At 38.5% G+C, this 26,010-nt stretch overlaps 6 protein-coding genes across 15 annotated transcripts in view; 3 read left to right on the top strand and 3 right to left on the bottom strand.

The window, feature by feature from the left end:
- Window positions 1-26,010, top strand: part of LOC117563229 (casein kinase II subunit beta) — a 124,893-nt gene that overhangs the window by 7,799 nt on the left and 91,084 nt on the right. Inside the window, exon 7 of one of the 6 annotated variants that reach the window (XM_034241457.2) lies at window positions 1,560-3,315. The exons of 3 other annotated variants lie outside the window; for them this stretch is intronic. In XM_034241457.2, coding sequence (XP_034097348.1) covers window positions 1,560-1,631 — 72 coding nt within the window. In that variant the 3' untranslated portion in view covers window positions 1,632-3,315. Of the gene's footprint in view, window positions 1-443; window positions 876-1,556; window positions 3,316-26,010 lie in introns of those variants that run through there. 2 more of the 6 variants (XM_034241449.2, XM_034241465.2) reach the window with 2 other exon arrangements.
- The window catches only part of LOC117578361 (V-type proton ATPase subunit D 2), a 127,123-nt gene that overhangs the window by 96,409 nt on the left and 4,704 nt on the right, over window positions 1-26,010 (top strand). The window lies entirely within an intron of this gene.
- LOC117563213 (endoplasmic reticulum chaperone BiP) lies at window positions 2,906-8,297 on the bottom strand. 3 transcript variants are annotated; one of them, XM_034241413.2, is made up of 3 exons: window positions 8,043-8,297; window positions 5,660-5,849; window positions 2,906-5,531 (listed from the first exon to the last, which is right to left on the bottom strand). In XM_034241413.2, exons 2-3 carry the CDS (start codon window positions 5,782-5,784, stop codon window positions 3,683-3,685), a joined length of 1,974 nt encoding a protein of 657 aa, XP_034097304.1. In that variant the 5' UTR covers window positions 5,785-5,849; window positions 8,043-8,297; the 3' UTR covers window positions 2,906-3,682. The 3 variants fall into 3 exon arrangements, with proteins under 3 accessions (XP_034097304.1, XP_034097295.1, XP_034097313.1); XM_034241404.2 differs by lacking the exon at window positions 8,043-8,297 and adding an exon at window positions 7,772-7,884; XM_034241422.2 differs by lacking the exon at window positions 8,043-8,297 and adding an exon at window positions 6,160-6,224.
- LOC117564031 (uncharacterized) lies at window positions 9,274-20,106 on the bottom strand. 2 transcript variants are annotated; one of them, XM_034242645.2, is made up of 8 exons: window positions 20,024-20,106; window positions 16,902-17,334; window positions 16,605-16,789; window positions 14,014-14,193; window positions 12,977-13,955; window positions 12,486-12,871; window positions 12,087-12,414; window positions 9,274-11,118 (listed from the first exon to the last, which is right to left on the bottom strand). In XM_034242645.2, exons 2-8 carry the CDS (start codon window positions 17,014-17,016, stop codon window positions 10,433-10,435), a joined length of 2,859 nt encoding a protein of 952 aa, XP_034098536.1. In that variant the 5' UTR covers window positions 17,017-17,334; window positions 20,024-20,106; the 3' UTR covers window positions 9,274-10,432. The 2 variants fall into 2 exon arrangements, with proteins under 2 accessions (XP_034098536.1, XP_034098528.1); XM_034242637.2 differs by lacking the exon at window positions 20,024-20,106 and adding an exon at window positions 18,027-18,136.
- Window positions 19,328-21,757, top strand: LOC117564044 (protein GUCD1). Of its 2 annotated transcripts, XM_034242657.2 has the most exons (4): window positions 19,328-19,346; window positions 19,430-20,062; window positions 20,819-20,964; window positions 21,028-21,757. In XM_034242657.2, exons 2-4 carry the CDS (start codon window positions 19,584-19,586, stop codon window positions 21,132-21,134), a joined length of 732 nt encoding a protein of 243 aa, XP_034098548.1. In that variant the 5' UTR covers window positions 19,328-19,346; window positions 19,430-19,583; the 3' UTR covers window positions 21,135-21,757. The 2 variants fall into 2 exon arrangements, with proteins under 2 accessions (XP_034098548.1, XP_034098558.1); XM_034242667.2 differs by lacking the exon at window positions 19,328-19,346 and having other exon boundaries at window positions 19,353-20,062; window positions 20,879-20,964; window positions 21,028-21,748.
- LOC117564055 (arylalkylamine N-acetyltransferase 1) lies at window positions 21,826-25,022 on the bottom strand. Its single transcript, XM_034242679.2, has 2 exons — window positions 24,924-25,022; window positions 21,826-22,525 (listed from the first exon to the last, which is right to left on the bottom strand). The coding sequence occupies exon 2, from the start codon at window positions 22,498-22,500 to the stop codon at window positions 21,826-21,828; it is 675 nt and encodes a 224-aa protein (XP_034098570.1). The 5' UTR covers window positions 22,501-22,525; window positions 24,924-25,022.

Genomic DNA, 26,010 nt, shown 5'->3' with positions numbered 1-26,010 from the left:
GACAAGTAATAATAACAATAACTAAAATAAAAACAAAACTGATATTTAATACAATTTTACAGTGTATCATTTTCGTAATATTTGTGTCTAGGCCACAAAAGCAAAGCACACACAACACCGATCGATGACTCTATCCATATATAATATATATACAATATGATCACATATCATACTAATCCCATTGCATATATATCGATCGCTTGTCTCACTCGCTCGCTCTATAAGTTTCCGTTTCAATGTGTATTGTGGATCGATCTGTGGTGTTGGATTAACCAATGTATGTATCTGTTCATCGTATTCTTTTTTTTTGTGGGCTTTATATATATTTATTGCTTTTGATTTTCATAATAATTTCATTTCTCTCCCATGCTATGCTATACATTTTCTATTATTATTTATATTTTCTACAACAAAATTATGAACATCCATCAACAAAATCCTAGGACTACATCGCACTCTGTCAGGAGATCCTAAGTCGTCCCGATCCCGAGGCCGAAGCAGAATAGATATTGAAAATTCTCTCCCCATCTCTCTAGCAATGCGTTTGAGGACTGTTGTGATACAGTAACAGAGCTATGCTACTGCTATCGATAATGCTATCTCATTCTAACTATCACATGCACGATGCCTAAGCTAGCTTATATAACTGACAAAAGCTAGTTGCTACATTGAGATTTGACCATAGATAAATACATACATATACATACATACATACGCAATGCATCTTTTGCTTTCCTCCCCCCATTCGCCAACACAGTTTTGCGACACCAACAACAACAACTACACATCATTTCACTACTATCATTTTGCGATTTTACATTGTTGATATGCCGAATGTTGTGAATGACCATTTAAGCAATAATAAAGCAAGCACATTATTTTTTATTGTATCTTATACATTACTTATTTATTGGTTGGGTATTTTTTCTTTCATTCTTGCTGCACTGCGACACTTACATTCATACACCTATTCACACACGCACACTTTTCATTCTTTTTTTATTTATCATGATGAACATTCGCACCTAACCTCAAAGAGTGCCAAGTGACACACGCACAAGTGTGTGTGTTTGTATATACATATGTATGTATGTATGTATGCAGCTTTCTCACAGTTTGGATTGGATTTGAAAGGTCGGCGACCATTTTGAAACATCAATACTACCAACAAATTGACTGATTGATCCTGTTCAAACAAGGCGCATTTTCAATGCAAGCGACAAAGACAACAATACGAATTTCTTCAATCACATGTGTACACATCAAATACTTTATTTTACCTTTACTCCCTCCACCGTCCCTCCCCCAACACTTTATATGATATAATACATATGTATATTCGATACACACCGTATGTATAGTCTTCATATTCCTGCTGCTTTCTCTTGATTGTTTCATTTTACGTTTTTCACTCTCTCTCTTTCTCTTTTATTGTGTCTTCCTTTTCTTTGTATCTTTGTTCTTGTTGCGCGCGCTCTCAAAAATTGTGGCAAATCTTCTACATAAAATAAATGCAAACCTCTTCTAATGTCGTTCATGATTCCGATCTGGCACAGCAGCAACGCGGTCAGCCACCCAAGGACGAAGAGCCTGAGAACAATGCCATCGATACGATTCCAAAGCGCATCTAAAATATATGTATTTGCAGCAGCCGTTACACCAACAACAACCAAATACCCAAACACACACACAGACAGGCACACACACACACACAAAGCAGGAAGGACCAACTACAACTATGCGAGGCTTATGCGAAAGTCGTCTTATCATTTAGAAAGTGCAGCTTCTACACACACACACACACACACACACACACACGCATACATACAGACACGCAGCCAGTCACACAGAGACGCATACACAAAGAAAACTCAGCTTTGACAGCCCTGTGGTCAGTGGTGGGGGCAGCAGCGCATTCAATTCAATTTTATTCTTTGCATTTTATTTACTAAGTGAACGGGCTAAAACAAATGTTTAGCATAGTTTTTAATAATATTTAGTCAAGTTCCCAACCCAATATCAACACTTTCCCCGATCCCCCCCTTTTCAATACACACCTGAAAGGAGCGAATTGGAATGAGCTACATATTTGAAAAAATGCAGGAGAAGAACCTTTATCCGTTTATCCCAACAAACAAAAACCCAACCAACCAACCAACAAACAGCAAGCTACGAGGAGATCCGAAATAATTGTCAGTCGTATTTTGGAGAGCGCATACGTATATAAGAATATATATATATACATATAATATATAGTGAAATACACATGTGTACACAATAAACAATATAAATATACCGTTAGCTTATTTATATACATATTTAAAATGAAAACAAACAAGAAAAACAAAAACAAAACAAAAAAAAAAACATACAAAACAAATATTTTATGTATTTTTTTAATGTATTTAAGATAATTAAGATTACTACACGTCAAATCGGGTGAAAAAGAGCAGAGAGCAAAGAAAAGCTCCCCACAAATCGGAGAGGTAACTCTGAAAAACAAAACTGAATCTGAATGCGCAAGGAAATGAAATTCGTAAAGAAATAAGAATGAAAAATAAACAAAACAAAACAAAACAAAAAAATCATTATTGAAATCAATAATATTTCAATGTGCATTTGATCTATTGTGTTCCTAAGTCCCCGATTTTCCCCAAACCATCTTGCGCTGTAATAAGTAAAAACTAGTAAATTGTGTTTTTTTTTTCAATTTATTTTTCTTTATTTTGTTTTTAAATAAATTATTAGGTTCTTCGTAAAATCGAAGGATCCATTATCATTATTATTATTATGTGGTTTTCTGTGTTGTTTTTCTTGCTGTTGTTTTTTGCTTTTGTAATTATTCAAGTTTATCTCTTTTATTGCCCCGCAGCTCCTTCTTTCGGTTGTCTCTCTCTTGTCACGCGCTCTTTCTTATTCATATAACATTTTGTATTTTGTTTTTTTTTTTTCCTGCTTAATAAGATTGTTTATAACTTGTAAGCTAACCTATTGATTTGTGATTCCTCAATTAGAAGATTAGCGTTTATCGTTTTTATCAAAAAATATACAGTTTTCGGGATTTTGAGGGAATTGATTGGCCATTGTGGTTTCTTTTTGTTTTTGTTAAAGGAATGCGAGGAACACACACGATTCTCACCCCATATTCTACTTGACATATTTTTATAATCATAATCATACAAACGTTCTATCGTTATCATTATCTCTCCCCAACCTACCTAAAATTCTCTCTGCTCGGTTTTGTGATTCTAGGCCCGAAAGGAATTCTTTTTTTTTTCGTTTTCACAAATTATAATTTAAATGAAAAAAAAATAATAGTATAGTAATACGATATAGAAATAAAAAAAAAAAACAAAACAAAAAATATAATGTGCTACAAGGAATTTAGAGTGCGGCGATTTGTGTTGTTTGAGCTGTTTGTTAAGCTATTTTTCTTTCTCTCTTTTTTTTTTTTGCTGGTTTGTTGCTTTGGGGATTTGGTGTGCTTGTGATAGATTTCTTTTGCTGTTGCCTTGTTAATTTGTTTACTGGATTCTCGGTTTGTTTGTTTGTTTAATTATTTACTTGTATTCTTGTTGTTGCAATTAAGTTTATAATTGTTTATCAGTCTGCAAAAACTATTTATATAATCAATCCGTCCACTACTCCCCGCGATCGATCACTCTCGGCTCAAAGCTGCGGTTTACAGCTCATCCTTGAGATCATCGCCAGCCTCGCCGCCCTCTGGTGGTGGTGCACCGCCAGCTCCTTGGTACAGCTTGGCAATCACGGGCTGAACAATGGCCTCCAGATCCTTCTTCTGTTTCTTGTACTCCTCTGGATCGGCATCGGGATTCTGTTCCAGCCATTTGATCGACTCATCGATGGCAGATTCCAGCTTGGTCTTCTCATCGTCGCTCAGCTTAGCACCCAGCTTTTCCTTGTCGCCAATCTGGTTCTTCAGACTGTAGGCATAGGACTCCAGTTCGTTGCGTGACTCGACGCGCTCCTTGAGCTTCTTGTCCTCATCGGCGAACTTCTCGGCGTCATGGATCATGCGATCGATATCCTCGGGCGTCAAACGGTTCTGATCGTTGGTGATCACAATCTTTTCCTTGTTGCCGGTGCCCTTATCCTCAGCGCTCACTTGCAGAATACCGTTGGCGTCAATCTCGAAGGAGACCTCGATCTGGGGAATGCCGCGTGGTGCTGGTGGGATGCCAGTCAAATCGAATTTGCCGAGCAGATGGTTATCCTTGGTCATGGGACGCTCGCCCTCGTACACCTGAATGGTGACAGTGTGCTGGTTGTCGGAGGCGGTGGAGAACACCTGCGATTTCTTGGTGGGAATGACTGTGTTGCGTGGAATCAGTTTAGTCATCACACCGCCAACGGTCTCAATGCCCATGGTCAGTGGATTGACATCGAGCAGCACAATGGCATCTGTATCCTGTTCGCCAGAGAGCACACCAGCCTGGACGGCAGCACCGTAGGCAACAGCTTCATCGGGATTGATACCACGAGATGGTTCCTTGCCGCCAAAGAAGTCCTTGACCAGCTGTTGGACCTTGGGAATACGAGTGGAGCCACCGACCAGCACAATCTCGTGCACGTCCTTCTTGTTCATGTCAGCATCCTCGAGCACCTTCTGCACTGGCTTCAATGTGGAACGGAAGAGATCCAAGTTCAGCTCCTCGAACTTGGCACGTGTCAATGTCTCGGAGAAGTCATCACCCTCGAAGAAAGATTCAATTTCGATGCGCACTTGATGGGAACCAGACAGGGCACGCTTTGCCTTCTCGACCTCACGACGCAGTTTCTGCACAGCGCGGTTGTCCTTGCGAATATCCTTGCCCTTCTTCTTCTTGTACAGCTTAATGAAATGATCCATGACACGCTGATCGAAATCTTCACCGCCCAAATGGGTATCACCATTGGTGGCCACCACCTCGAAGACACCGTTATCAATGGTCAGCAGGGAGACATCGAAAGTACCGCCACCCAAATCGAAGACCAACACATTCTTCTCTCCCTCCTTCTTGTCCAGACCGTAGGCAATAGCAGCCGCTGTTGGCTCATTGATGATACGCATCACCTGGAGTCCGGCAATGACACCGGCATCCTTGGTCGCCTGACGCTGAGCATCGTTGAAGTATGCTGGCACTGTGACAACGGCATGTGTGACCTTCTTGCCCAGATAGGCTTCAGCGGTTTCCTTCATCTTGCCCAACACCATGGCGGAGATCTCTTCGGGAGCAAAGATCTTGGCACCCTGCGATGTGTCGACGCTGATGTGAGGCTTGGAGTTCTTTTCGACCACCTTGAAGGGGAAGAATTTGATGTCGTGCTGCACATTGGTGTCGGACCATTCGCGACCAATCAAACGCTTAGCATCGAAGACAGTGTTCTCGGGATTGGTGGTCAACTGATTTTTGGCGGCATCACCAATCAGACGCTCGCCATCGGCAGTGAATGCCACGTACGAGGGCGTAATACGATTACCCTGGTCGTTGGCAATGATCTCAACACGTCCATTCTTGTAAACGCCAACGCTAAAAGCAGCAAAGAAAAGAAACGTGTTTGTTAGTTAAATTTGTCAATTGGAAACTGAAGATGTTATCGCATGTTCCTCTAATTGGAACGACTTGTAAATTGCGATAAAGATAGTGATGACCCTTACCATGAGTATGTGGTTCCCAGATCGATACCGATAACAGTGCCCAGCTCCTTGTCCTTCTCCTTCTTCTCCTCACCGAGTGAGAGGCCAACAAAGGCCACGACGGCCAGTAAAATGCACAATTTCATTTTATTTGCAGAGTTCCTTTAATTACTAGTCTTAATGTTTAGTCCACGACACTAAACAAAAAAAACTGCAAAGAGAGAGAGAGAAAAGAAATGCGCGGATTAGTAAAATGTGAGAAAGCTAGGCTTAACTTTTGTACACGTCAACACACAAACACACGCACACACACACGTATGCAGAATAAGAGAGTGCGCTCTTTAATGCGAGAGAGCATAACCAACTGCCAAAAAAAAAGCGCTGACGTTGCGCTGTCAACAGGTAAAAGAACCGCTATGTGTGCTACTTTTGGTATTAAACAAATTTATGGGCCGGTGATAAATATAAAAATGCCATGTGTACTTGAAACACAAGTAAGTTACTATCAAACTCACACACACCTGAGAAGCAAAAGAGAGAGAGATAGTAAAAACACGTCTAGTTCTGTGGCTAACCTTTTAACAACTGTTAAGCTGCCCGCACACTGTTCTTGACTTTGCTCAGCTTTGTGTTCTGCCCGGCAGCAGAGCAGAGCAGCGCAACTCACTGACACTGACCGACGTCGACGTCGCGGCTCTGTTAGCGGCGTTGTCGTCTCGAACAACAACAACGTTGCTATAGAATTTTTTTGTATACGTGGTAACATTTCTTTTTTGTTTCGTATGCTTTCTCGTTCGCGCTTACACTCTTGGCGGAGACTGTTGCTCACAAAATAAAACAACAAATTGCCGGCCGTCACACACTATTCAACTCTCTTAAAACTGGTTTTGTACTCGAAATTTGTGGTACGTTTAAGCGCCTTTTGCATTGTCAATGAGTGTGCAAGAAGGAAACTATAAGAATTACAACTACTACTACAAAAATTCGCCCACGCCCCGTCCGGTGAAAGTTGACAAAGGGTGGTAGGCGTCGTCTTTTCTTCTAGCCGGCAAAAAAAACTTGCAGTAATATTTGCATTAGTATTTTTGTGTTATTTGCTCACATTTAAATTGTCTGGCGTTTTGCCTATGCTGAACACACTGTGCTTAATTCTCTATAGATGTGTGACGTGTAATTTTTTGCGGCGTAAAATAACCAACTTATTTAGATAGCTTGAGGGATTTGGTTTAAATGACGTGTACAAAGCTGATTGAGTCGCAGACACCAACACAATTACCCAAGTGTGTGTGAGACAGCGACGCGATGCCAGACAACGTTAAGTAGGCGCAGGCGCATGGCTATGTATATGTGCATGTGTGTGTGCTGCCGCACATTTTAAATTTGAATTTACTTTTTTTTCGCGTATTCGCGCAATTGTGTGATAATCATAAAATGCTGAACTGGCAATCGTTGTTGCTATGTCATCTTCTCATCAAGATAAGCAGAGAGCGAGAAGAGAGACACAGAGTGCAAAAAGTATCGATCGAAAATGAACAGCTGTGAAGTGCAGTTAGAACAGTGTGTACATCACAGAAAGACGACGCACTAATATGTAAATGTTCGGCTAACAACATCAATAGCCGGTTGTTGGCTCGATGTGAATGAACTTTGTTAATAAATTATGTTATGCTAATTTGTTGATGCTGTCTGTCTTTGTCACACTAGTGTATGTGTACTGTGTGTGTTAATTATGCACGGTGGGCGAGTTTTTGTTACACGTCATACGAAATGTAAGAAGGGGTCACACTGGCAGTGACGTTTTTAAGGCACAAAATTGGACCGAACGGAATATATGAAAACTATTCGCGCACAACTTGCATTGCATGTGCAGCAATTCACACTGACAAACAAACATGTGCTTTACTCTGTAGTACATCAAGTTTTGGAATATTTTTTTATTTTTTTTTGCGTTTTTTGCCTTTGTGGCCACATTGCCAACATGGCGACACCGCAAGCGACATGTGCAACGAGGTTATTTATTTCATTGCCGCCATTAATTCGTATGCTTGCATTTACTTTTAATTAAAACGTATTAATGCGTTTAAGAATTTCCATCGAATTAATTTGGGCAAAAGTAATGAAAAAAAAACTTACACTTGAAACTTTGCCTTAAGCTTATTGCTTTCAAATTTTCTCTCTTGACGTTTGAAACAGAACTGAAAGAATGTTGCGATTACTGTGCTTTGTGCCGGCGCTTTCTACACACACGTACACACACACACATAGAAAGCTGTGCCAAGTACACGTCAGTGTTAACTTCACACACAGTGTTGTGAAACTCTGAAATTTATCGATAGTCGATTTGTTGTTAAACAAACATAACTTTTAAAATATGTGATATATATGTATGTAGTTATATACTTACTTTTCCTAACTTATATGTTAAATTTGAGCACTATTATTGGCTGAGTCTTTGTTGTCTTTTTTTTGGCTTGGTTTTATTAATTACTTTTGTACACAATTTCAATTTCACAGTCACAGTTTGAATGTTTTGTTTATGTTTTAAAAAAAATATATAAAAAAACAAAATTCACTTAATATATTTTCGAATCGCACGTTCTAGTTGATGTATATTCCAATGTAATAGAAACGATTTTCTATGTGTGCCGATGCGTTATTATTTCTTTGCTGTCTGTTTTGAAACTGTTGATGGCTCTCTGCATTGCCGGGCTATTTATTCAACGGCTTTGTTTATGCTCTGACGTGTGGTACACGTCAGTGGCTGCTGCAATTCTGATTGGCGTTGCGTAGCCGCTCACCAACCGATAGACCTAACTGGAAACTTCCCCAACCATGCTAGTGTAGTGGAAGGAGAGAGCGCACTTCCAAAAGTATTGTTTGTGTATGCGTGTGTGTGTGTGTGTCTTGGGCTTCAAACAACGTTTTTAGTTTTCGTCACCGTTTTTAAAATCAAGGCCGATGACACTGACTGCTTGTGCTCGTTATCTCCGCTTTTTTTTTATGTCTCTCTCGCTCTCTCTTACAGAAGATTTCTATTGTTGTTTAGAATTTGTTTGAAATATATATGATTCGATGATGAAAAACAAATAAATTTCGCAAGAGTGTAGTATCAATAATCTGCATTTCTCTAATCACTGACGTGTACTTCGAGACGTTACTTGAATTGTTTGGAGTGTTTCCAGTGATTTCTCCGTTCGCAAATTCAAATATTTAACGATATCGTCATTTCCGTTTGTCTATTGATACAAACAGCTAAACTATGAAAGATGAAGATAATCAAATCAGAAAGATGAAGATAATCAAATGAGTAATTTCGTTATACGGATCTCGAATTTCTTTTAAAATTTTATCTAAGTTTTCAAATTTAACTAGCAAGATAGTTTTTTCCCCTAAAACAATGAAACGCCCATTTTTGTATGTTTTTTTTGTTTGTTTAATGGTTTTTGTAATGACACGCAATCGATATCAATATATTTCTTTTTTTTTCTTCATAACAATAATAGCATTTAATAATCATAATCAGTGACATGTCAACATACGTTCTCAATTCTCAATTTCATTCCACAAATGTTTTGTTTATTCAACATTTTTGTGCAATTCTTCAAGTTATTGAGTTATTAACAATTTGTTGCTTGTTTTCTTTTTTTTTAGACTTGCATAGGATTGAACAAACTCAATCGACTCGTTTTTAATTGTGTGGTAATAAAATGTATACATATATTAATCTTAAAGTGGGATCGCGAAGGGAGAAAGGCAAACAGGACAAATAATTTGCGCAAAATATTTATTTGCCTGCAAAACATTGGTTTGTACAACCTGAAAAAAAATGTACTATTCTTTTCTCGCTTTGTAAGATAGGGGAGGGGGTATATTAGTAGTTGTTTGTTTTTTTAATAGGCATCTCGTATATAGACGATATATAAATACATGGGCATAGTTAAGGTTAAACGACTTGTAGAACAATTCGTACTTGGTCGAAAAAAGTTGAGCTAGTCTCATCCAAAAAAAACTGACGTGTAATATTTTAATATTACATAGACAATATATAGTAGAGTAAATAAAATCGAAATATATCGAAAAAAAATGGCGAAACCTCTGAGCAGAAAATGAAAAAGCACATCGAAAATATTTGTATGTGTTTTGATCATGTTAACGCTTTTTGGTTATCTTCTGATTTCTTGAGTATACATATACATAAATATATATGTATGTATATATATGTATATATATATATAGAGTTGTAGTAGTTAAATAGTTGTAGATAGACAAGTTGTGCACAAAAATGTTTGCATTAGATTAGAGAATTGCGATTTCAATTGGTATTTTGTGGTGTTTTTGTTTCTTTTGGTTTTGTTTTGTTGTTTTCCCCATTTTTCTTTGTATATTTTTATTATGATTAAATTTTGAAACACTTTCGAGTTGCCATGCATCAATTTGTTTGCGTTTTCTAGTTGTTGTTGTTGTTGGTCCGAAACAATTTGTGGCTGTTTTTTTTCTTTGTTTGTTTTGTAAATAGTTATAGTAAATATATGTATATAGTTAATAGATACAGATGCTAGTTAACAATATCAACAAATGGGCGTCTTGCAGCCTGCATTCTTAGTTTAAAGTAATGTGCGTGTGTGTGTGTGTATATGTGTGTGTTCTATGTGTATTGGTGTTTTTGTTTCAAAATTGAAACTTTGGACGTTTTAGCTCCATCCAGTTGCCCATGCTCTCTCCTCTCTCCACTCTTCACTCCATTCACATTTCACACTCTCTCTCTCTCTCTCTGTCTATCTCTTTCCTCCCTCCTTACTCGTGCCGCACTCCACATATGGACAGGAACGTACTAAAGTTGTGCAGACTGCACGCCGGCAGCACCGTGTACACAATGGACGCCATCTCGTGGCACTTGTGCCTGAAGTCATGCAACGCCTGCAACAGCAGATCCGTTGGCGGTGCCGCATTCACCTGATAGAACAGTTTCAAGTGAATCGCTGGCAATTTGCTGTTCGCTGCCGTCGCGTTTGTTGCCGCCTCACCGCCCCCTAACGACGATGGCTGCTGATCGCCAGCGCCTCCGGGTGGCAACTGTTGTTGTTGTGGCATTGATGTTGCCTCTGTGGGCATGGCAGTTGTTGCTGTTGTTGTAGTAGTTGTTGTTGCTGTTGTTGATGTCTGCTCGCCATCAGCGACAACATCACGTGGCGCTTCCAATGGACGTTGTTGTTGTTGTTGTTGTCGTTTCGCTATCGGATAATCCTTGAGCAGACGATTCACAATGTATGTGAGTATCTCGTCCAGATTCTCGACGCTCAGGCATTGGGCAAGACGACAGTGATTGCTCAGCACGTCGTCGCTTAGCTGCGTCAACTGGGTGGTGGAGGAGGCCAGACCGGTGGCCACGTAGCAAACAATCGCCGCACAATTGTTCTCGTAGTTCCAGCGACGACGTATCGAAATCGTGTAATCACTGACCGAGCAGCCGGTTTCCTCATCTGCCAAAACAAACGAATAAACAATCGGAGTGAATAACTTGTAAGGCAAACAATAATAATAATTTTTAACAATTAAATTATTACTAGATACTACTAGTTACCAAAGTTAATTACTATTATTATTATTATACTGTTGTTTTGACTCTTTTAATTTATGGTCGTCACATTTCCAATTGGAATTGTCTAGTAAATTCTTAAGTCTCTCTCAGCGATTCTCAAGTTGTGTACTTTATACTGCGGCTGTGATAATTTATGACTCTTGAGATCAAATCTTAAAGACTCACGTTTGTTGCGCATTATGAGCTTTTCCTAATTAATTTACAACATAATCGATTTACACATTTACCTAAAATAAAGAAAATATAGCTACCAAAAAACTAAAGCCTTGAAAAACGTTCTGCATAAGATACAATTTTCTTATCTTTGTCTTTGATTAAGCGAACAATGAAAAATGATCTCTATGTACATACTACCATAGCTTTAAGTACGATTATAAATGTGAGTCTCAATTTGGGCTGTATAAGTTGAAAGCAGAAATATCGCGCTTTATAATATTATAAATTTTACGGATATAAATCCAACAGAAAATGTTATATATAAAGTTTAACGCCTATACAAAAGATTCAGTAATATATATGATATTATAAAGTACGATATTTCTGCTTAATTTATATATAACGAATATTGTTGTTTAATATTAAATTACTGCTGGTTTCTTGGGCTTGTTGGAATCAACTATAAATTAATAATTTGCAAGCTACATGTAGATTAATAATTTCATAGAATGAACTTGGCTAATACTAAGTCTTAGCAGCATAGAAATATAGCTGCCATAGCTAACCCTTTTAAGAATAGTTTATGTACTTGACACAGTTTGATCTACAGCAAAGTTGGTTTAGGATAACAACACTTTATGCCTGGGTCTAGCTCTAGCTATTACATACACTCCATTAAAAATTGATGCTTACAGTCGAAACGATCGTTGTGCGTGTGCGCCCAGACTTGCCACTCAACGAGGGCGTCGCGGGGCAGGGCGGGCAGCACAATGTAGTCCATGATGGCGTTGGTGGTGCGTCGCTCCCACTGGCGTCGCGCTTCGCCAATGAATGCCGGATGGGTGACAAAGCAGATGCCGTGGACAACATCACGCAACTGGCCCTGAGCATTCATTGCCTTGGCAATGCGACTGATGTGACGCAACGTCAGTTTGCATTGCGGCCGAATGCCGCCCTCGATGATTGTCATGCTGCCCGGCACCAGCGCAATTTGGCCCGAAATGTACGTGATGTCGCCAATCTGTAACACACCACATGCCATTAAGTTACAATGTTGTCAAGTACTACGAAATTGTGTTTGTCGTGACTCACCCGCGTGGATTGACTATATGGACCAATATTGGCTGGCGCCCAATGTGAGATGCCCTGGACATGCATCGTATTGCGTCGGCCATTGAGCAGCGTTTGTGTCTCCTCGCTATCATCGCCGCTATGCGTGGCCGGCGCCCGATATGCGATGGCCTCCATAATCACATGACAATCGTCTGGCAGCGGACACTCGACGCACACACGTGTCGGCGGGTTGTGAAAGTTAAACGCCTGCAAGTAGACGCTATTCAGTGCCGGATACTCGGCAATGGAGCGCACATAGAGTGTGGTGAAGCACAGATCCGACAGCTCATAGCCATGAGTGTGGCACAGTTGACGCAGCGTGTCCAATGCCTGTTGCATGCCCAGTTCCATGGTAGCAGCACAGCCTAAAAAAACAAGATTGAAGTTGATTAGTTAAGTGAATCAAAAGAAGGGGAGTATTGAATGCTATTTGTTGTGATGGGGTGAGGAAGGGAAACGGGTTTGTTTACCCTGTATGCCAGCCAGCCACATCCAGCCTTTGGCATTGATGGCCGCACGCGGCTCATTGGCGAGTGGACGAAACTCTCGCTCATATTTCATGGGACTCGGTGGCTGTGTTTGGCCCGGCGGCATCGTCGCCGTCGCCGCATTATTGTTGCACTGCGTCGTGCTCAGCCCAAGCGAGGAGATGGCCAGCGACAGCGAGCCGCATACGGCGGCCGTGCTGCTGCCCAATGGATGTGAGCTGCCAAAGCCGCAGCAACTATTCGCCTGTAATGCATTGCTTCCGATACCAAGGCCAAGGCCAATGGCATTGCTATTGCAATTGCCACCGCCACTGTTTGTGGCAGCGGTGGCTGTGGCGCCGCCCAATGCAGATGTCGATGTCGATTGATTCGCATTGGCCAGCAGCAGCAGTGAGGCGCTGCCAGTGATGCAGCTACCGCCCCCCGCTGCCGTCGGTATGGGCTCGTCGACGCTGGCGCTCTTCGTTACAATGGGTATCGGCGAGGACGATGATGTGGCCAAATGGCGTCCAAATGAATTGCTGCGCGATATCAACTCATTCTGGCTCAACGATTCACGCAATCGCGTCTCCTTCTCAATTAGCTCCAATTCCGTTTCACTGAAATCCGGATCGCTCAAATCACTGTACGTCGATTCGTTGAGATCGCTAATATAGTCAAGGGATTTCTTAACAAACACCACATCACCGCCGGCATTTGGCTCCTTCGGTTGTAGCGTTAGCTTCGTGAAATTAATATAGCCAACGGGACAAATGGGATCGGCACTGCTAATAATCGTCTGAATGTCCTCGACAACGATCCGTTGCTTGAACAGCGGACAGTCGAGCGTAAATGTCTCATATTCACCGCCCTCGCCGCACACATTCAAACCATACTTGTCGCGCATCTTCAGCAGATGCGTCTGCATCTCACGCAGCGATTTGCCCAAATGGCGATCGGGCACCAAGCCCAATGCAGCCACCTAAAAGAAAAAAAGAGTGAAAATTAATTATACTTCATTTATTTAATTGAATACACACCTTTATGATGATGGCGTGCACCTGACAGTCGATCATCTCCTGCAGCAGTTCAGTCTGATCTCTCCTCCACAGATAGGCCAAGGATATCAAGTTGAGGCGGCTGCACACGTTCTCCACGCGTACCCGCTGATAGTCTGACAATATGGCCCCAACGGCTACCGCCTCCACATTGAGTTCGTGCTGCAAAAGCGTTTACAAACATAAATAATCCAATTGACTTTGAGAACATTCAGAAATATGGTAAAGCTAGTATGATAAATCTTATTATTCCCTTTTTATCTTCTGTGGAAGAAGTTTTTCAATGAAAACATTGAGAAATATGATAAAGTAAGTATGATAAATATTATTATTATAAATATATTATGAAAAAGACATATTATGAAAGAATTATTATTATTATATAAATTAATCATATATTGTGGAAGAACATTTTTATTTAGTATTGATAACTTTTATGATAGTATATGAATATATTACTATATAATATGCAAGTCTTGAACCTCTTCTTTTAAGCATAACAAATGATCTATCTTTAAAAATAAACAAAATATCATCAAGGACTAATTATATTTCAAAAGCGCTCATATAGAAATTATTATTATAAATACTCCAATATACAAATCTAATTTGCTGTATTAGTTTTCTATTTACAACTTTGTATTTTTTCCAATTTAAATCTATTTTATTTGGTATTGAATAATCTGTTCTTTTAAATGTGCTGATCATTTCATTTTCATTTCGACAAAAAAAATGTGACTTTAAAATTGATTGGCCTAAAATAGTTTAAGCCACATTAAGCTAAGATTAAATAAATATATATATTTTTTAAATAATCTGTTATTTTTTTTGAATGTGCCATTAAAACTGAATAGAAAAATGTACATTTCCATTTAGTAGATGTTAATTGGCTTAACATTTTAAATGCTTAGTTAGAAATATAATAAAAAGCGTAAGTTAAATGCAAAATAGAATAATAACTTATGTTTATAGAGCTAATGTCTGAAAAATACTGCTACATAAAAAAATGTAGTAATAATTCATTTGGCTATAAAACGGACTTAATTACAACTTTTAGATAACGTATCTATTGAAATTTCCAGACTAATGAGCTAGTTTCCATTTTGTTAACACCTTTGCCGTAAAGCAATTAACATAATAATTACTGATAGCGGACATAAGTGGAATTTCATTGTATATAAATGGACACAATATAAGCTCGATGTTTGAATTTCATTTGCTTTAAAGTCAATATTCCTGATTATTGTAGCTTCGACTTTGCGGTTATCGTAATGTGATAGTATTATCAATATGCAGACGAGAGCTCAGCATTGCAGATCGACAATATATTTATAGTACTATAATTAAAATTATAAGTAGAATAAACAATGCATCAAGTTGAAAAGGGATTGAAATTGTGTATAAAAGTGTTGAGTTCATTTCTGATAAAGAGACGAGCGAGTGAAAGAGAGTGAGAGAGAAAGCGACTGAAGTATAAACAAATATTTGCAATGCTTCACGTGTTTAGTGACATTTCTTGTGATTAGATTACGATTACCCAAACGAAGCGAAACTAATTTCCGCAATTATTTTGATTATTTGTTTCGTTACGTTGCGTTTTGTTTTGTTTGTGGGTCGCCACAACACGTTCAAGGACATTTTACAGACAATCAACAAATATATATATACGTATGTGTAGCCAAGTGCTGACGTTGCAAGATATCCTTAATGCAAAAGGATTCGCTGTCTTCTAGTGCTCTTCAGCACGCTAGCCTTATTTGTCGAGTTTTGATTGAATTAACAACAAACTAAGACACAGATAAAGTTTACTCGACTGTCACGATTCCTCAACTTACGCATTGAATTGCGGTGCAGCTGCACTTGGTTCTCTCTTTCTCTTTCTTTTTTGTTTCTTACACAACCTTGCAAGTTTATTTTCTCAGAAAGTAATCATACCTATTATTATTATTATTGTGTGTACCTTCTGTTCTCAAACTCTAAAATTAATGCACCTTAACCGCACTTAGTTTTGTTTTCTTTTTTTAAAAAGAAGTTCTTAATTCAATTCGATTAGTACCTTGTATAGTAAATGAATTCTAGGTGATTATAATATATAACAGATCGTAATTGTTGTCGCAATTTTAGCTAAGCAGAAATATATAGAATTACAATCTTAAATCGGAATTTAAGTAGAGCGGAAATTGCCCATTAAATTAAATATCTAATTCGAAATCTGACTGAAATATAGAATATATATATCTCGTCTAATTAGATATAATAACTGTTAACCTCCAATCTTCTGGGCTAAGACACAACTTGCAGCTAATTATAAATATGATAACTATGAGTACACTTTACAGAGTCGTTGTAATATATAATAAGGTTTATACCCGCATTGGGAGACTATCAAATAACAGGGTATCAGAGGTTTAACGTCATGCGCTACCTAGTTGCATCGTTAATCGCTAATCAGACACTACAATCTGTGCGCCTCTCATGAATATTTATTATAGACATTTCCTGGTGGATGCAATAGAAACTGAATTCGTGCTGGGTTGGATTTCAAGTTGGGGATTTAGGGGGGTGGTTGTTACCTTGCACGTCTCGAGCAGACTGTAGAGATCCTCAACTTCGTCATCATCGGTGGGCACATATTGTTTGCCTGTCTGTGTGCTCTTGCCCTTGGTCTCCCGTCTATAAAGTGGCAGCCCCATTGCGCTGGCAAGTATCTCGATGCCCATGTGTCCAACGGTCTGATACATGAAGCTATCCAGTTCATCTGCATTATTAGCATTATTGTTAAACGATAAACCAAATACACAATGTTGACAAGTAAATATATGTACATATGTTGTACTTATGTATGTAGTGGGAGTGTTAATTGAAGTTACCTCGATCCTTTGGATGCAAATTGGCTAACGCGACAATTTCGTGACCCTCGGCGACGCACTGCATCATGTTGTAGCAGCTATCCTTGCCGCCACTTACCATTGCCACCACACGCATCTTGGACTAAGTGTGCGTGCGTGCGTGTGTCTGGGTATTTGTGTAGCAAATTTGGTATTGTTTGATTTATTAATTTTTATGATTTTATTTTTCTTTTTGGTTTGGTTTGTGCTGCTCGTTTTTAGCTAGAAGAGGAGGAAAAAGTGTTGTGCGCTCATTTGGTCTGTTTGTTTGTTGACTAGACTTGTTTACTGTATAAAGTATAAAGAACGTAGTGTCTTCTATTAACACAGAGGCGGCTGTCTATTTTTGATGTCGAGTTGAGTTGTCTTTATTATTATTATTATTATTATGATTATTTTATGTTGTTGCTGTCAACTGCAAAGAGAAAGAACGACAAAATTCATTAGTGGTCTTGCTTCTTCTACAGCTGTGCTGTTGTTATTGTTGTTGTCCTTGTTCTTCTTGTTGTTTGTTTAATGGCATGCTGCTACTGTTACTGCTACTGCCGCTGTTAAAAGCTCTCTCAGGTGGCTGCGAAATCTAATTAGACGCAACATAATCAAACACAAGGGCTGCCTACTTAATGCACTTTGGCAGCCGGCAAAGTAACGGAACGACACAGCAGCTGCTCTGCTCTGAGGTAAACACAATGATTATATTATAATACAACAACAACGAGAGCAACAACAAATAGCAAAGAAAGAAAGAAAAGCATATAATGTGTAGACAACACAGGATGGTGTTGGTTGCTTGCTTGGGCGCCTCTTCCTCTGATTATAATTGGCAAAACTCGGCCAAGCTAAATGATTGCACGAAGGTCACACACACACACACACACACACACACACTGTTACATACACACATGCTTGCGCATGCATATACAAATATAAATATACACATATGTGTAGATTGTACATATTAGCGACATGCGTATCACAAACAACCACACATACACTATTGAGTCTACTGACTATGGCGCCGCTCTTATGTCGCTTTTGACCCAAATATCAAATTTGCCATATACACAAATCACTTCATATTATTGTTTAATATATTTATTTATTTACCCGACCAGTTCTGGACGTGCACGACTTTTGGAATTCGCACACTAGCTAGAGATGAAGATACATCGATGGCACTATCGATGCATCGATGTTTCTCACATATTATATATCGATTCTTTTTTGTGGAAAACATCGATGTGTTTTGCAACCAAATATTTTAATTCACAATTGTATAAATGGTTTTACTTTTAGATTAGTTGTTCGTAATAAGAATGTATTTTTGTACTGCTGTTTAGCATTAAAAATAAAAAATCGAGGTAATCACGATAAATAATCTTTGGTTCCACCTTATGTTTACCAGTTCATAACTGAAGCGTCGTGATAAGGCGCGTTGTTTGAAGAGCAGCTTCTTTTCACCGTATTCTTCAATTTAACTAACTACCGTCTATTTTTATTCCAATCATCAGATTCCCATTCATGAATGGATAAAGTTGAAGCACAGATTAACAAGTGTTCATATGAACATGTTTTTAAAGTTATCCAGTAGTAAATGAGTTAATTTTATTAACGGCCAAATTCACACGACACAAATGTTTTTTCAATTCCTTGTCATATATTTTTTTTTTTAGCAAGATTTGATGCATTGCATTTTATATTTTACAAATTGAATTGCGCGCTATTTTAAAGTTGTTTCATTAAAATCAAATATTGTAAGTTGAACGCTTCCAAATGTGTATATTTTTTGTTTGCACGAATTAAAACGATTTTTATAGTGTTTGTGCAATGATTGTTATTGTTTAAGAGATTCTAAATATGTGTAACACTTTTATATTAATGTAAAAGTAGCTGTGGCTATCAGCAAGCCAAGCTTTTATCTCTATTTAATGTGCATATTTGATTGCCTGCAATTTATATGCAACTTAACCGGTGTGACCACAAGTTAAACTGAAAAAATATGCTAAAAAATACTATAAAAATCATATTGAGCCGAGCCCAGCTTACGAATTCGAAATGGATTGGTAATGTTAACTTGCAGTTCGAATGTTATGACATTCGAAAATTGTTTTGTTACTGTGATGAAAAAGTAAAAAGAATGTATTGAACAAAGTGTGTTGAGGTGTTTAAAATTGCTTACGATTGAAATATAAATTTGTGGAACGCTTTGCTAGGTTTATTTAACGAATTTCCTTAAAGTTACTCAATTTTGCGCCTGCTGCTCACTTTTGCGTATTGTTTCTCTTGCTTGCGTTAGCAGCGTTCTGTTAAGTCCAAAGCAAAGTGAGTTTGCATTACTTAAAGTTACTCAATTTTGCGCATGCTGCTCACTTTTGCGTATTGTTTCTCTTGCTTGCGTTAGCAGCGTTCTGTTAAGTCCAAGGCAAAGTGAGTTTGCATTGGGTCTGGTTAAGTTTCTAGTTTTTTGTTTATGAAAACTCAAATTAAAATAAACAACAATTGTTTTGCAGTTTTGTCAACAATTCCGCATCTAAACATTCACTCGAAGTGCACACTCATAAATTCTTAATTATTAGAATTGCAACCTTCTTCCAACTGCAATAAAATATACAGTTTATATAAACAAAACGGAGTAAGCAATAATAATAACAATTTGAAAGCAACATGAACGTGTTACCGCAAAGTAAACATTACAATTTGACACACTATCAACAACGCTACAACTGGGACTGTGGCCTGTCCTGCATACTGATGATATTGTCGACCACACAACGCGAGCAATTTCTCAACAATTTTGAGGCAATCTGCAAGGAGGAAGGTTTTGGTTCGAGCACCTGGACAATTGATCTATGCTATCTGCTGCAACGCTACCAAGTGCGTCATGAGTACTACACACAAACGCTGGGCATCGATCCCAATTACACACAGCACATGTATTACTCCAAAATCATTGACAAGGACGAGAAGCGTGTGACGCGCAAGTTCAAGGATGCCAAAGCTCATGGACTGCGTGTGATGCAACGCACCGTCGATATGGATGTGATAATCAAGCATTTGGCCCGAAACGGACCCGTCATCCTGCTGACTAATGCATCGCTACTTACCTGTGACATCTGCAAACGCAATGCGCTCGAGAAATTTGGGTGAGTCCTGATTCCTTTCTCTGATCCTTCCTCTCATTCTTCTCTGCACGAATACAGTCCAGTCCGAGTTTGTTATACTACTTAGAATTATATTATATACTTTGTCAGTCAACACTTTGTTGATGGTTCAGAAGAGCAAAGGTAACTTTGAATTACAAACTTTATACATATAACTGGACTACCCAAATTGTTTAAACCAAAAATAATCGAACAACTTGTAAGCAATCAATGAAAATATCAATATTTACCAAAAACATTTCAATGATGCAAATATCTAACAACTAATTGATTTGTGTCTTCGATAAGCACTGGTTGAAGGACATTTTATGGTTTGTGTCTCAACTAAATTGAAAGATGCAAACTAAAACCTGAGCTCTCGGAATAATTTAAATTTAAAATTGTAAATTACTGAGAGTTGGAATCTTAAGAAATTTATATACTTATTAAATAATCAAATGTCTTGCAAGTTAGTAAGTTAGGCACAGAGTTCCACAATAGCAATTGAATACCTTCAAAAACGAAATACTATTCCATATTTTATTAGGATACACCGTATAGTAGTTAGATCTTAAAATAAGCTTGAACTTTATCAAGAACGATACAAATTGTATTTATTTTTAATGCTGAAAATAGCATTTCATAGAGATAGCTGCAATACTGCGAAACCTCAATTGCTGCCTCTGACTGTCAAATTGTGCAAAATTGTAGTTACCTAGTTGCTTTTGTAGATTGGCTAACTTTTTGCTTATTATCAAGTTGCTTTCATCTATCTTGTATTGCACAAAACACACGTTTGCCCACGGATAAAAACAAAAGATATGCCGGACACTATGTGGTACTCTGCGGCTATGACATGGACAGCAAGAAGCTCTACTACCACAATCCCGAGGTGCACGATGGACGTAAGTACAACTTCCTTAATGTTGCTCATCAATTTGTAATGTTCTTCATTAATTTATTTGCAGATATTTGCCGTTGTTTGTCGGAGGCCATGGACACGGCTCGCACAGCTTTTGGCACCGATCAGGACATTATCTTCATCTATGAACAGCAGCAAAGCAGCGATCAATAGATACTTATATACATATATATTCGACAGCCGATGCCTGCGTCGATGCTAAATGAAATTAGAATGGCTATTTTAGTACCTTGCCGAGCAGTTTGCCAGCGTTGTTTGTTGTTGAATGGAATCTGCGTCTTGTGATATTAAATTGTAGGAAGGAAGGAAGGAAGGAATTGAATTGCATTGCATTCGCTTGTGCTAAGGCTGGGCCTCTCTTTCTCTAATCTGATGTACCTAATGCTTATATGCAAACATATAAGGAAACAAATTTATATTATAAATGTATTTATGTATTTTTTTTTATTATTGTAAACATTTATAACATTGCTATTTTATAGTTGCATTTAAGCAATTCAACAAACACGTACATTTAGTTATTGTTAGTTATTTAGTTGATTTAAGCTAACAGTTGGTCCCCATTTGCAAAAGAAAATAACAACTTATGTATTGTTCAATTTGAAAACAAATGTTTGTGACGTCGCAACAATTGCTGTTGAATTGTGGCATTAAGTGAAATTATCTATCTATACTCAATAAGTTATATCAAGTAATGTACTTATAAGTTTTTTTCTCCATAAATATTTGAGCATGTGTTCCGCCCTCTTTGCGCGCATTCCAAAAAAAAATATTGTTGTGTAAAAGTATATAAATAATATATGGTATATGGTATATGTAGATAAATATGTTTATGGATACTAAACTAATGATCGTTTTCATATTTTAGCTCCTTGGTTAGCAGCTGCAATTTAATGTGAGGCGCCTCCACCGGCAAAATGATGCGACCCTCATCGTCCCTATATTTGGCATAGAGCTGCTCGGAGAACGCCTCAAAGCCCTGGGAGCGCAGTATCTTCTGCGAGAAGATGCCAGTGGCATCGGCCTTAAGCAGATGATAGCCAGATTCACGTGCCACCTGCTCGGCACGTCGCACCAGCTCCTTGGCAATGCCCTGACCACGATAGCGTGAATCGACCGACAGGATGCGCACATCAAAGATGCGTTGCACATTGTAGCGTGCAAACAGGTCCACCTGCAAGCTGTGGCGATACAACAGCTCAAAGATCTTCTTGTAGTTACTGTCGCAGCTGAATTGCAGTTTGTCCAGCGCCTGTTCCGTATCGCCAGAACGCAGTACACCGTTTAATATGACGCCAGCTATTTGGCCATAGTTGACGCTATCCTTACGCTCATCCACGGCCATTATACTAAGCTGATCCTGCAGCGTGGCCAGGCTGTGATGCTCCAGTTCACGATTGCCGCCGCCCTGCTGGCAAAGTCCAGCTGCTCGATTCAGTGGCTCGTCGGCAAAGAAATTGCCCCGCAGATGATCAATCACACGCTCGTAATAGTCGCCACTGATTAGTTTGTACTCCATTTTGCGCAAAATTTGCTGGACGTAACTGGGAATGTATAGAAAAATCATTCAAATGCATAATTATAATTTATTTAAGATGTTGATTCACTAAAACGCAACAAGTTAAATATTGTTATATTCAAAAAAGTATAGCATAATTTTAAGCGCTTCCTATTGAAGTTACAAATAAGAGAAATTATCCTAGCTCGGACATATGTATATGCATTTGATTCGTGACATGGAAATCTAGCGATTGGCATTAGCAAAATGTGGTGTCATCTAAGAAGAAATATGTAAAATGTTGACTTCAGGATGGAAAATCGTCGAACACACAAGTAATATATGAGTATCCTTTGCTTAGCTGATAGGTCTAATTAATATGCGTCGATTGACATAGGACTCGTCAGAATATGCAAGGTCTCGAGCGAGTTGTGACTTATTTTCTCTGTACATTCTTCTAGCCCTTCAAATGGTCGATATAAGTGTGATTTTGGTAATTTTGAGCTGAAAAATGTAATGTAAATGAAAATGTATCGCACTTTTTTTATGTAATTCTAAAAATCCTTGAATATAATTCGTTACTTATGAGTACAAAATGGTAAGTCCTTTCAAAATCAGTCACGATATAATAAAAAAGGTAAGTGAAAAAGGTAAGTAAAGTACAAAAATAGTCAAGATGGAGATGTAGTTGTTGTTGTTATTACTCAGTCGATATAGCCACGAACAGCCAAAAGTACAAAACCAGCAAGTGAAATACCAGGCGAACAGAAATCAGCAGCAAGAGGAAATACAAAAATTAACTTGCTTAATTACTAGCGCCATCTATGGGTTGTCACCGCAATGACAATTTATATTGGTACAGCCTAAAAGTATGCAATGAAATTTTTTGCCTTATGCTGCTGCCATTTACAAAATACAAATTTTAAATTATCCTTGCTTGGCCATATCCTCACATATTTTCACAGGACCTATTGCTTTCGACTTGTGGCATCGAAATCTATCGATTGGCATCAACAAAATATGGGGTCATCTAAGAATCCAACACTTGAAAAATTTTGGCTTCAGGACGAATGGAAAAACGATAAAAATCCAAAATCCTTGTTATTTCGAAAAGTACAAGGACTATTTGAATGTCCTTTGACCAGTTGATAGTGCTATTAAAAAGAAATTGTTTGAAGCTAATTTCAGCTTGATCCTGCCAAGGACTCCTGAGATAAAGCTAGTTTTCTGTTTAAGAAAATCTGAATATATCTCAGCTGTTTGAAGGACTTTTAAGGATATTGTTATTGTTTCAGCATCTTTATATTAATATCTATCGACTTGGAAAAGGACATCCAAATCGTCCTTAAGATGGCGAAGTTACTGAGGAAAATTTGAATTTTGGTCAATTTTTGAATGCCACCCCCTTGGAAATTTTTTCGATAAATTTTTTGGTTAGCTTCTGGAAATTCTTGAATGCAAATCGGTAGTGCTGGCATCTTTGATCACAAAAATATGTGTTTTTTTGAAATTCCGTTAGATCCTGCCGAGTTGTAGCTATAATCATAGTAAAAATTTACATTGGCGCACCCTCAAAGTATGCTACAAAATTTTTTAAAATTTTGTTCGATAATTTTTTTGGCTTAATCCTGCAGCTCTTTGATTGGCTATATCGACAATATCGTTATGGATTTTCACCTGATTCTGTTCGGTTTGTTAAAATGAACTTTCTTGAACAGTATTCAAAATTTATAAAGGGAATATAAGGATCAGATATTTGAAAAATGTTCATCAATCAAAAACTTTTGGATAAATAATTCAATTTTTAAATTGAAATAGAAAGCCCTCAGTTTGCACTCAACAATTTAATGAGCACTTCAGCTGTAATTTCAAAATAATAACAGAAGCACACACGTACACACCCATACGCATTAGAATAAATTTGTATGTGTGTATGAGAGCAACAACTACGCACATACATACATAGATTTGTTGTGCTAGAGTCAAGCTCCTCTCAGTGGCATTTTTGCTTCCATAACTCAATTAGAGAGCACTTGGGAAGCAGCGCTCTCTTTCTCTCTCTCTCTCTCTCACACACACACGCATACACTTAGGATTTGGCATTCCAACACGCATGCTGCACTCTTGCTCTCTCTTTTACACAGCCTGTCTGTTTGTATATGTCTTTTGCACTCGCTCCTTGCTTTGTTGATGTTTGTTGTTGCTGCTGTTGAAGTTGCTGTTGCTGCGCTGCTGCTATTACAATCGCATTATATCCAACATTTACGTCGCCTAAACGACAGAGCTTCATCAAATACCATGACTTTCCTCTCCCCTCTCCCCTTACGCTTCCCTCACCCCACACATTCACACATAGAGCCTGACATCACCTGCAGAGGAACTGTTTAGTTGCCATCGACTTTAATTATTAATTTTGCACACTTGATTTGCATTAAATTACTTACTTTTTAGAATAGTTAGTTAGTTTGTTTCTCTTATCACTTCAAATTCAATGTTTGAAACTGAGTTGCGGGAGCTAGAAAAAAATATGTAACCTACTTGCGGGCGTTGCGAAATGCGAACTGCGACCAGAAAACCAGCAGCAACAGCAGCAGCAGCAGCAACAGCAACAGCGGCAACCAGCATCCCAGCTGTATTCCTCTGTGAGAGAACACACAGACAAAAAAAAATATGCTGCCTGCCCAGTGGCGTCGTTTGATTTGCGCCCCGCTCAACAAGTCGCTGTAAACTATGCTCGCTGTGTGGACGGCTCTGTGCAAAAAACATTTTTGGGGGCGCGCCTCACTACGCCTTACGCATTTAACGAGCGTGTGTGTGTGTGTGCGAATGCGTGTATGCGAGTGAAGGAGTCGTTGAGTGAGTCAGAGAGCGAGAAAGCGAGTGATTGCCTGCCTGCCTGGCTGCCTGGTCGTGACTTATGGCAAATACGAATACAAATGCGAGAGAGAGGCACAAAAGCTTCTTTTGTTCCAACACTTCACGCCTTACGCCTGCTTTCCTCTTTGTCCCCCCTCTCCCACTCCTTTGGCAAACGCTACGCTACTCTCTTTCTATTTACTCCCTCCTAAAAATTTGCCAGCAACAACAAAGCCAACTGTTGATTCTCAATTGCATGTGAGAGTGTGTGTGTGCGTAAAGAGTGCTTACATACTACATATATATGTATGTATGTATGTATGTATTGTTTGTAAATATGCATGCTAGAGAACGAAGCATGCATGTAAATAAGTGCGTACACACGACTTTTTGACTTTGATATGACTGCTGAAGCACCATGGAGAGGGTGTCATTTTTATAGCAAATTATCGAGCTTTGATATTGAAAGCTTTCATTTGAGCACGGCGGCACTTTAACGCACGTAAGTAAAACTATCATGATGAACGCAATAAAATCATACTTTATATGGTATGTGGCTATAATAAATGGAAATAGATTTGGGTTAATCTAACAAGGGGGAAACGACTCAATAAAAGAGCGCAACAGGTGACAGCATGGAAAAGCGGTAATTAAAAATAAGTTATGCTCAAATTT

This window comes from Drosophila albomicans, chromosome X (assembly GCF_009650485.2).
Source record: "Drosophila albomicans strain 15112-1751.03 chromosome X, ASM965048v2, whole genome shotgun sequence".
NCBI lineage: Eukaryota > Metazoa > Arthropoda > Insecta > Diptera > Drosophilidae > Drosophila > Drosophila albomicans.
The sequence above is the reverse complement of the archived record's forward strand: the minus strand, read 5'-3'. Positions and strand labels throughout refer to the sequence as shown.